This window comes from Triticum dicoccoides, chromosome 5B (assembly GCF_002162155.2).
Source record: "Triticum dicoccoides isolate Atlit2015 ecotype Zavitan chromosome 5B, WEW_v2.0, whole genome shotgun sequence".
Classification (NCBI taxonomy): Eukaryota; Viridiplantae; Streptophyta; class Magnoliopsida; order Poales; family Poaceae; genus Triticum; species Triticum dicoccoides.
Window position 1 is genome coordinate 667460871 of NC_041389.1, and position 11766 is coordinate 667472636.

The window sequence follows — 11766 nt, forward strand, 5'->3', positions numbered from 1 at the left end:
TTAAACTAGCTAACTAGCCACCATTTCACCGCGTGCCCTGATCGCCTTGCGAGAGGGGAAAGAAAAGCTTTCTTGTTGAAAGATAAAAACTTTTAGTCTCATTGCTTGTGACGGGCCAATTTAGAATGCATATGAAAAACAAAGTAATTCTACAAAGATGTTTGAGTGAATAATTGTTTTCCTCAAAATGAGTCCAAATGAATTATAAGGAAAAAAAATGTATTTCAATCCTACAAAACAAATGACCAACGCAGGAATTTTTTTCCTAAGAATCCAAATCCTCCAAAATTTCCATCAAATTTCTTTGAACCGGCCCTAAGAACTCAAACCAACAACAGGTGTATATTTGATTCTAAGGGCATAAAATACTTGCTAATTTATTTACAATAAATATTATTCTCCACTTTTCAAATATACCCGCAGATGCTTGCACACGAAGATAAGCACCTTCGTTCCACGCCCTACAAACAGACTAACAATTTCCTAATCATTTTCACCGCGTGCCGCCATGCTATTCTTCATGCGTTCTCATCTCAGCCTCTATTTAGTCTCTTCCACTCCGTCTCACTGACACACACACACACACACACACACACACACACACACACACACACACAGCTCCATGTCTCCTGAGCTCACCGCCGATCACCGCTGAGGCGCTGAGTTGCGCCGACCGAAAAAGATATAATAATCCTAGGCGACTTCCATCGACCGTATGCTGTATGGCGGCGACGGTGAGGAAGCTGGTGGTGGAGGTGGTGGAGGCGCGGAACCTGCTGCCGAAGGACGGGACGGGCACGTCGAGCCCGTACGCGCGCGCCGACTTCGACGGGCAGCGCCGCAAGACGCGCACCGTGCCGCGGGACCTTAACCCGGCATGGAACGAGCCGCTCGAGTTCAGCTTCCCGGGCCCCGGATCCGGCGGCATCGACCCCGTCGCCGGCGAGCCGCTCGAGGTGGCCATTTTCCACGACGTGCGGGTGGCACCCACCCGCCGCAACAACTTCCTCGGCCGCGTCCGCCTCGACGCGCGCCAGTTCGTGCGCAAGGGCGAGGAGGCGCTCATCTACTTCCCGCTCGAGAAGAAGAGCTTCCTCAGCTGGGTGCGCGGCGACATCGGCCTCAAGGTCTACTACCTCGACGAGCCTCTCGCGCCGGAGCCTGACCCGCCTGCCGCTGATCCTCCTGCGGCCGATGCGGTTGATGCGCCGCCGCCGGCTCCTGATGCCTCACCTTCACCCGTGTGTGCGGACCCACAGCCAGAAGCAGAGGTGACAGAGACAGCACAAGGAGCGCCACCAGCTGGCGACGAAGCCAGCACGGAGAAGCCGCCCGAGGGTGACGGTGACCCGGTAGCGCCGACCCCGGCCACGGAAGATGAGCCGCTAATGACCTCGGAAGCGGTGCCAGCTTCCGATACAGCGGCGTCAGAGAGGCCGCAGGAGGAGGAGACCCCGCCACCGCCGCCGATCCCGACGCCGATGCCAAGGCAAGTGCCGGTGCCGCCGCGTCCGGCGCCGCCGCCACCGGATGTGCCGATGGAGCGATCGAAGCACGACCTGGTGGACAAGATGCCGTATCTGTTCGTCAGGGTTGTGCGTGCGCGGGGCCTGCCGGCGGGAGCGCACCCACACGTGCGCGTGGCCGCCGGCGGCCGGCACGCGTCCACCCGGGAGGCGCGCCGCGGCGCCTTCTTCGAGTGGGATCAGACCTTCGCTTTCAAGCGCGATCCGGCCATCGACTCCCCGGGCCCCACGCTCGAGGTCTCTGTGTGGGACCTCCCTCCCGATGCCGATGTGTCTATCGCCGACGACCGCAGCTTCCTCGGCGGGCTCTGCTTCGACACCGCCGACGTCCACGCGCGGGACCCGCCCGACGGGCCGCTCGCCACGCAATGGTACAGGCTGGAAGGCGGGCGCCGCCTCGCCGGTGCCGACCTGATGGTCGCCACGTGGGCTGGCACGCAGGCCGACGAGGCCTTCGGCGAGGCGTGGAAGGCGGACTCCCCGTCAGCGTCGTCGTTCTCGGCAGCCGTCGCGTCGCGCGCCAAGGTGTACGTCTCGCCAAAGCTCTGGCTCCTGCGCCTGACAGTCATCGAGGCGCAGGACACGCTCACAGCGGCGCCGCCCCGCGACGCCGGCATCGCGGTGCGCGGGACTCTGGGCTTCCAGACCCTAAAGACCCGCACGACGCCGGTGAACCGCAACGGTGGGCCGGCGTGGAACGAGGACCTGGTGTTCGTCGCCGCCGAGCCGTTCATCGACGACGACTGCTTCGTCATCTCCCTCGAGGTGCGCTACGGCAAGGAAGCTTTTCCTGTGGGCTCGGCCAGCATCTCGCTCGCTGCCATCGAGAGGCGGGTCGACGATCGGAAGGTGGCATCCAAGTGGCTCGACCTTCTCCCGTCCGACGAAGCTATGAGGAAAGTGGGTAAGAGGGCGGCCATGCACATGCACGGCGGCCGGCTGCACGTGCGCGTGTGTCTCGACGGGGGCTACCACGTTGCCGACGAGCCGCCGTACGCGAGCAGTGACTTCCGGCCGTCGGCGCGGCAGCTGTGGCGTCCGCCAATCGGCGTGCTGGAGCTTGGCATCGTCGGGTGCAAAGGCCTCCTACCGATGCGCACCGCCGACGGCAAGGGGTGCACGGACGCGTACGCCGTGGCCAAGTACGGCCCCAAGTGGGCGCGCACGCGCACCATCTGCGACAGCTTCGACCCGGCCTGGAACGAGCAGTACACGTGGCCCGTGTACGACCCGTGCACCGTGCTCACCGTCGGCGTCTTCGACGACCCGCTGCAGTCGCTTCCGCCGGACGAGGGGAAAGACGCCGCGTGTTCGCGGCCGATGGGGAAGGTGCGGATACGGCTGTCCACGCTGGAGAACGGCCGCGTGTACCGCGGCGCGTACCCGCTAATCTTGATGCTGCCCACCGGCGCAAAGAGGATGGGCGACGTCGAGCTGGCCGTCCGCTTCGCCACCTCCGGGACGGCGCTCGACGTGCTGCACATGTACGGGCAGCCGGTGTTGCCGGCGATGCACCACCTGCGTCCGATCCCGTCCGTGAACCGCGAGGCGCTTCGGCTGGCCGCGGCGCGCATCTCGGTCGCTCACCTGGCTCGAGCCGAGCCGCCGCTCCGGCGGGAGGCGGCGATGTGGATGCTAGACGCGGCGGAGCCCCGGGGATTCAGCATGCGGAAGCTGCGCGCCAACTGGAACCGCGCCGTGGCGGCGCTGTCGTGGGTGGCCGACGCGGCGCGGTGGGCAGAGGATACCCGGTCGTGGCGGAACCCGACGGCCACGACCATGGCGCACGCCGTGCTCGTGCTCCTGGCGTGGCACCCGGATCTCATCGTGCCGACGCTCACGCTCCACGTCGCCGCCGTCGGCGTTTGGAAGTACCGGCGCAGGCCGCGCGCCCCGGCGCCGCATCCGTGCGTGCGCGCGTCCATGGCGGAGGCGCCTGACAGGGAGGAGCTGGACGAGGAGTTTGACACGATACCGAGCGCGAAGACGGCGGAGGTGGTGCGCGCGCGGTACGACCGCGCTAGGATGGTCGGAGCGCGGTTGCAGGCCATGGTCGGCGACGTGGCGACGCAGGCGGAGAGGCTGCAGGCGCTCGTGTCGTGGCGCGACCCGCGCGCCACAGGGATGTTCGTGGTCCTCTGCGTCGTGGTGGCCATGGTGCTGTACATGGTGCCCATGAAGGTGGTGGCCGTGGTCGCCGGGTTCTACTACCTCCGGCACCCCATGTTCCGGGACCGGATGCCGGCGCCAGTGATCAACTTCTTCCGGCGGCTGCCTTCTATGTCTGAACGTATCATGTAGGATCTGCCGAGCGGTGTGGGGGTCTGGGTCGCCGTGGACTGCAGTTCCAGTTGCAGTTTGTAGTATTAGCTCGTTTTCCCTTTCGGAGATGGACCCTGTAGTACTTAGCTAGTAAAGAACACTCTGAATTTTAAATTTGAATAAGTTAATTTTCTGTCATTGATTCTTGTGTCAAGATTTGTGTGGTTTATTTTCATGTGTTGTTTCATGACTTTTTAGGCTGATTTTTTGACTTGCCTCTCTTTGGGGTAAATCGATTTTCTTTCCTTGGCTGGATTTTTGACTTGCACCTGTTTGGGATAAGTAGAATTTTTCTAGCTAAGTTTTGGACTTGCCGTTGTTTGGCTAAGCCAAATTTTCGATTGGGCAGTAGATCCATTATACACATTGCATATGTTTATGTTTGTGTGGGTTTTGTAGAGGCATTCCTTAACGGGCATCTTAAGGAAGAACTGTATATGATGCAGCCGGAGGGTTTTGTCGATCCTAAGAATGCTAACAAAGTATGCAAGCTCCAGCGATCCATTTATGGGCTGGTGCAAGCATCTCGAAGTTGGAATATTCGCTTTGATGAGATGATCAAAGCGTTTGGGTTTATGCAGACTTATGAAGAAGCCTGCGTTTACAAGAGAGTGAGTGGGAGCTCTGTAGCATTTCTCATATTATATGTAGATGACATACTTTTGATGGGAAATGATATAGAGTTCTTGGACAACATTAAGGCCTACTTGAATAAGTGTTTTTCAATGAAGGACCTTGGAGAAGCTGCTTATATATTAGGCATCAAGATCTATAGAGATAGATCGAGGCGCCTCATAGGTCTTTCACAAAGCACATACCTTGATAAGATTTTGAAGAAGTTCAAAATGGATCAGTCCAAGAAGGGGTTCTTGCCTGTATTGCAAGGTGTGAGATTGAGCTCGGCTCAATGCCCGACCACGGCAAAAGATAAAGAAGAGATGAGCGTCATCCCCTATGCCTCAGCCATAGGATCTATTATGTATGCCATGCTGTGTACCAGACCTGATGTAAACCTTGCCGTAAGTTTGGTAGGAAGGTACCAAAGTAATCCCGGCAAGGAACACTGGACAACGGTCAAGAATATCCTAAAGTACCTGAAAAGGACGAAGGACATGTTTCTCGTTTATGGAGGTGACGAAGAGCTCGTCGTAAAGGGTTACGTCGACGCTAGCTTCGACACAGATCTGGATGACTCTAAGTCACAAACCGGATACGTGTATATGTTGAATGGTGGAGCAGTAAGCTGGTGCAGCTGCAAGCAGAGCGTCGTGGCGGGATCTACATGTGAAACGGAGTACATGGCAGCCTCGGAGGCAGCGCATGAAGCTATTTGGGTGAAGGAGTTCATCACCGACCTAGGAGTCATACCCAATGCGTCGGGGCTGATCAAACTCTTCTGTGACAACACTGGAGCTATTGCCCTTGCCAAGGAGCCCAGGTTTCACAAGAAGACCAGGCACATCAAGCGTCGTTTCAACTCCATCCGTGAAAATGTTCAAGATGGAGACATAGATATTTGCAAAGTACATACGGATCTGAATGTCGCAGATCCATTGACTAAACCTCTCTCGCGAGCAAAACATGATCAACACCAGAACTCTATGGGTGTTCGATTCATCACAATGTAACTAGATTATTGACTCTAGTGCAAGTGGGAGACTGTTGGAAATATGCCCTAGAGGCAATAATAAAAGCATTATTATTATATTTCCTTGTTCATGATAATTGTCTTTTATTCATGCTATAATTGTATTATCCGAAAATCGTAATACACGTGTGAATACATAGACCATAACATGTCCCTAGTGAGCCTCTAGTTGACTAGCTCGTTGGTCAACGGATAGTCATGGTTTCCTGACTATGGACATTGGATGTCATTGACAACGGGATCACATCATTAGGAGAATGATGTGATGGACAAGACCCAATCCTAAGCATAGCACAAGATCGTGTAGTTCGTTTTGCTAGAGCTTTTTCAATGTCAAGTATCTCTTCCTTAGACCATGAGATCGTGTAACTCCCGAATACCGTAGGAGTGCTTTGGGTGTACCAAACGTCACAACGTAACTGGGTGACTATAAAGGTGTACTACAGGTATCTCCGAAAGTGTCTGTTGGGTTGACACGGATCGAGACTGGGATTTGTCACTCCGTATGACGGAGAGGTATCTCTGGGCCCACTCGATAATGCATCATCATAATGAGCTCAAAGTGACCAAGTGTTTGGTCACAGGATCATGCATTACGGTACGAGTAAAGTGACTTGCCGGTAACGAGACTGAACGAGGTATTGGGATACCGACGATCGAGTCTCGGGCATGTAACGTACCGAATGACAAAGGGAATTGTATACGGGGTTGTTCGAATCCTCGCAATCGTGGTTCATCCGATGAGATCATCGAGGAGCATGTGGGAGCCAACATGGGTATCCAGATCCCGCTGTTGGTTATTGCCCGAGAGCCGTCTCGGTCATGTCTACGTGTCTCCCGAACCCGTAGGGTCTACACACTTAAGGTTCGGTGACGCTAGGGTTGTATGAATATGAGTATGCAGTATACCGAATGTTGTTCGGAGTCCTGGATGAGATCCCGGACGTCACGAGGAGTTTCGGAATGGTCCGGAGGTAAAGAATTATATATAGGAAGTGGTATTTCGGCCATCGGGAAAGTTTCGGGGTCACCCGGTATTATACCGGGACCACCGGAAGGGTCCCAGGGGTCCACCGGGTGGGGCCACCCATCCCAGAGGGCCCCATGGGCTGAAGTAGGAGGGGAGCCAACCCATAGTGGGCTGGTGCGCCCCCCTAGGCCCACTCCCTGCGCCTAGGGTTGAAACCCTAGGGTGGGGGGGGGGCGCACCACATGCCTTGGGGGGCACTCCTCCCCCCTTGGCCGCCACCCCCTTGGGAGATTGAATCTCCCAGGGCCGGCGCCCCCCTGGGGGCCTATATAAAGGGAGAGGGAGAGGGGCAGCCGCACCCTGAAGTCCTGGCGCCCCCTCCCCCTGCTACACCTCTTCCTCCTCCGTCACGCGCTTGGCGAAGCCCTGCCGGAGTGCTGCTGCTCCACCACCACCACGCCGTTGTGCTACTGCTGGAGCCATCATCATCAACCTCTCCTTTCCCCTTGCTGGATCAAGAAGGAGGAGACATCATCCCTCCGTACGTGTGTTGAATGCGGGGGTGCCGTCCGTTCGGCGCTAGGATCTCCGGTGATAGGATCACGACGAGAACGACTACTTCAACCCCGTTCTTTTGAACGCTTCCGCTCGCGATCTACAAAGTGGTATGTAGATGCATCTCCCTTGACTCGTTGCTTAGATGAACTCATAAATGGATCTTGGTGAAACTGTAGGAAAACTTTTAATTTTCTGCAACGTTCCCCAACAACCCCGTGGCTAATCAAAACACTGTAGGATTCTATGGTGATGTGGTGGATTATGAGGGCATAAAAAATTCCACGCATGCAGGAGTGGAAGGATTAGTGAAGTGGAGAGTTAGTGCTGATGTGGCCATAGGAGAATGGATGCTGATGTGGGTAGCTTGCATGTTTAGTTAAATAGGTTAGTGGGGATGAGCTATATATTTAGGTATTATAGATTGGTGGTGTTGCATTTTCCATCTCTCTCACATACGTGCACGGATGCCCTCGAATGCATGCACACACACATAGTTGGGTACACACATACACAATACATATGTGCACAAAGGCAACCCACTCGTGCGCACACACACCAACACACACCCACATGCACGCACATAGAATGAAATAAATAGATACTGATACTCTCCAACGTATCTATAATTTTTGATTGTTTCATGCTATTATTTTATCAATCTTGAATGCTTTATATGCAATTTTATATCATTTTCGGGAACTAACCTATTAACCTAGTGCCCAGTGCCAGTTTCTGTATTTTTAATTTTATTGTTTCATAGAAAAGCAATACCAAGTGAAGTCCAAACGCGATGAAACTTGATGGTGATTTTTTCTGGACCAGAAGGGGCCCTAGAAGCTTCGGGAGAACACCAGACGCCGCACGAGAGAGGAACAAGCTCACACGGTGCGCCCCTGATACGTCCATTTTGCATCATGCTTTTATATCAATATTTATTGCATTATGGGCTGTTATTACACATTATATCTCAATACTTATGGCTATTCTCTCTTATTTTACAAGGTTTACCATGAAGAGGGGGAATGCCGACAGCTGGAATTCTGGCTGGAAAAGGAGCAAATATTGGAAACCTATTCTGCACAGCTCCAAAAATTCTGAAACTCCACGGAAGTCAGTTTTGGAATTAATAAGAATTATTGAGCGAAGAAAACACTAGAGGGGGCCCACACCCTGGCCAGGAGGGTGGGGGTGCACCCACCCCTACTAGGCGCGCCCCCTGTCTCCTGGGCCCCCTGGTGGCCCTCAAGTGCCCATCTTCTGCTATATGAAGGATTTTACCCTGGGAAAAAATCAGAGGCAAGCTTACGGGACGAAACTCCGCCGCCACGAGGCAGAACCTTGGCGGAACCAATCTAGGGCTCCAGCAGAGCTGTTCTGCCGGGGAAACTTCCCTCCGGGAGGGGGAAATCATCACCATCGTCATCACCAATGATCCTCTCATTGGGAGGGGGTCAATCTCCATCAACATCTTCACCAGCACCATCTCCTCTCAAAACCCTAGTTCATCTCTTGTATCCAATCTTGTATCAAAACCACAAATTGGTACCAATGGGTTGCTAGTAGTGTTGATTACTCCTTGTAGTTGATGCTAATTGGTTTACTTGGTGGAAGATCATATGTTCAGATCCTTAATGCATATTATTACTCCTCTGATTATGAACATGAATATGCTTTGTGAGTAGTTACGTTTGTTCCTGAGGACATGGGTGAAGTCTTGCTATTAGTAGTCATGTGAATTTGGTATTCGTTCGATATTTTGATGAGATGTATGTTGTCTTTCCTCTAGTGGTGTTATGTGAACGTCGACTACATGACACTTCACCATTATTTGGGCCTAGAGGAAGGCGTTGGGAAGTAATAAGTAGATGATGGGTTGCTGGAGTGACAGAAGCTTAAACCCTACTTTATGCGTTGCTTCGTAAGGGGCTGATTTGGATCCATATGTCTAATGTTGTGGTTAGGTTTACCTTAATACTTCTTTTGTAGTTGCAGATGCTTGCAATAGGGGTTAATCATAAGTGGGATGCTTGTCCAAGTGAGGGCAGTACCAAAGTACCGGTCCACCCACATATTAAATTATCAAAGTACCAAACACAGATCATATGAGCGTGATGAAAACTAGCTTGACGATAATTTCCATGTGTCCTCGGGAGCGCTTTTATCATTATAAGAAATTGTCCAGGCTTGTCCTTTTCTACAAAAAGGATTGGGCCACCTTGCTGCACTTTATTTACTTTCACTGCTTGTTACTCGTTACAATTTATCTTATCACAAAACTATCTGTTACCTACAATTTCAGTGCTTGCAGAGAAAACCTTACTAAAAACCGCTTGTCATTTCCTTCTACTCCTCGTTGGGTTCGACACTCTTAGTTATCGAAAGGACTACGATAGATCCCCTATACTTGTGGGTCATCAAGACTATTTTCTGGCACCGTTGCCGGGGAGTCAAGCGCCTTTGGTGAGTGGAACTGTTGGAGAACGTAGCAGAAATTCAAAATTTTCTATGCATCACCAAGATCAATCTATGGAGAGACTAACAACGAGAAAATATACAATTCGCTACTGTTGCCATTATAGCTTACAAACTTTAGTTTCCATTGATGACTCTTAAACGTAGACTCTTAGTTTGGTTGGATGATTGATAGTACCATTATTAGAAAATATACAATTCGCTACTGTCGCCATTATAGCTTACAAACTGCAGTTTCCATTGATGATTGTTTACATGTAAAGTATGAGACCATTTCTCATGTTAGTTTGCAGGAAAAATAAAAAGAAACCACTTTCTACATGCAAAAGGGCATCAAATTTTGAAAGAAGTATGGCGTTGAATGAAAAAATGAGGAAAAAAAGGATCCTCAAGCAAATCAAGCAATGGAAATCTTCCTTGGTGAAGCTAGTAATGCAAAGCTGCAAAGCTTCAGTTTTATGTAATCTTGGCTAAATTGTGATAATTTTATGTTACTGTGAACCTCTGCTGTATTGTTAAGATTGAACTTTTCACAAAGTCCTATGTTGAAGCTCCTCCTTCTGTTTTTCATTTATGTGTACTTCTATGGTTCAATTTAATGCAAACAATTTTTGTATGTGTGAACATCAAAGGTTCAGTGTTATATTCTTGCTCATTTTGGTGCTGGTAAGGATTTCATCTCAAAATCCTAGTGCCAGCCAAACATGAAATTTGGATTCAGGCAAATGAAATCTTGATGGAGATTTCATTTCATTTCCACCAAATGAAATGAAATCAAGGGAGCTAAATGAGCTGTAACAGTAACAGTTCAAGTGTGACTGTATGGGTCCTTGCATTGCATGTCCCTCCATTAGGTGTGTTTCTTCTATATAAAGTGGAGTGAGCAGCTGAGCTAACTCAATCATTCATTAGCATATACGTACAGACAACTTATGCATCAACATGAGGTAAGTAGGTAGGTGTAGCCCTTTGCACTCTGTTACAGTGCGCATGTGCACTTGTTTCTTCTTCTTTTGGAGCCATGTACACGATGAAAACATTTTTGTGTTCTTTAGCACCTTAGCCTTCCCATGGATCCTGTTGTCTTGTTCTCTTCCTTTTGGTGTGAGTTTGAAATTAAAGTTCAGACATAACACGGGAAGAAAAACTTCAGAGAATTCTTTGCATGTTGTTAGATCATGATGGGCTTTTCATACATGTTTATGCTAGTTCGTACTCTCTTTTGTGTTTCAAGCCTTGTGTTTCATGAAGAGAGATAGAGACATTTGTTGGCGATGATAGAACGCAAAAGTCCTTATACATAGAATGCAAAAAAGGTTATGAAATACCAATGATAGAAGTTCATGTATATGAAGGTTGATGCTTTGCGTGTTGCGTGTATACACGGGAGCTCACAAGAAATCATGTTGTGCCATCATTCAGTAGCAGTTCAATAAGAAAACCTGCAGTAGTTCTATTAGTATTATTCCATCAGAAAAAAAATCAAGTTATGCTACTTGATGTTGAAAACAACAAAAACGCCATTTTCTGCGGCAAAATTATGCAAAAAATTACAATGGAATACGGTGCTCTCAAAAAGTGTTAGTGGTGTCCATAAGAACGCAACATTTTTTCTATTTTCCTTTCCTTTTTTGTATATGTAAGAATGCATAAAACTTGAGCCGGTCAGGGACATATCGTCGAGAAGTTCATGTATAAATGGACTTGTTAACTCTGAAAGTTTAAAATTAATAAAATGGAGAGGTCAAAGAAAATGAAAAACAAAAAAGTTCAAACAATTTCCATGGATTTCGATGGATCTTTCTGATATATAAAGAAACCAGAAGTTCAAATTAAAATAGATGAGCGGTTCGATGTTTATTACAAACCTAGGAATTTTTCCATTACTAAAAGAAATAAAATGAAGAAGTTCAAATTTAAAAAATGGAGCAGTTTGATATTATATTTGAAAACTTGGATTTTTCTGGTTACTAAAGAAAAAACCAATAAGTTCAATTCAAAATAACAAAGAAGTTCAATTGGGAAAAGCATAGCAGTTTGATATTTACTTAAAAACTCGGATTTTTCTGATTACTAAAGAATAAAACCAACAAGTTCAATTGAAAATAACGAAGAAGTTCGATGTTTCTAACAAAACTCCAATTTTCCATTTCTAAAAATACACAATGAAGTTCAAATAAAAGAAAGTAGAGAGCTTCAATGTAAAACCCTGGTATTTTCACGTAACCGAGAGAAGTTCAGATTGAAAACTATTAGAAGTTCACGTACTA

The 11766-nt window shown here is 49.6% G+C and overlaps 1 protein-coding gene across 1 annotated transcript; it reads left to right on the forward strand.

Annotated features, from left to right (window-relative positions):
- Positions 1-450: 450 nt before the first annotated feature.
- Positions 451-4002, forward strand: LOC119312472 (FT-interacting protein 7-like). Its single transcript, XM_037588200.1, has one exon. It carries the CDS (start codon positions 723-725, stop codon positions 3825-3827), a length of 3105 nt encoding a protein of 1034 aa, XP_037444097.1. The 5' UTR covers positions 451-722; the 3' UTR covers positions 3828-4002.
- The last annotated feature ends 7764 nt before the right edge of the window (positions 4003-11766 follow it).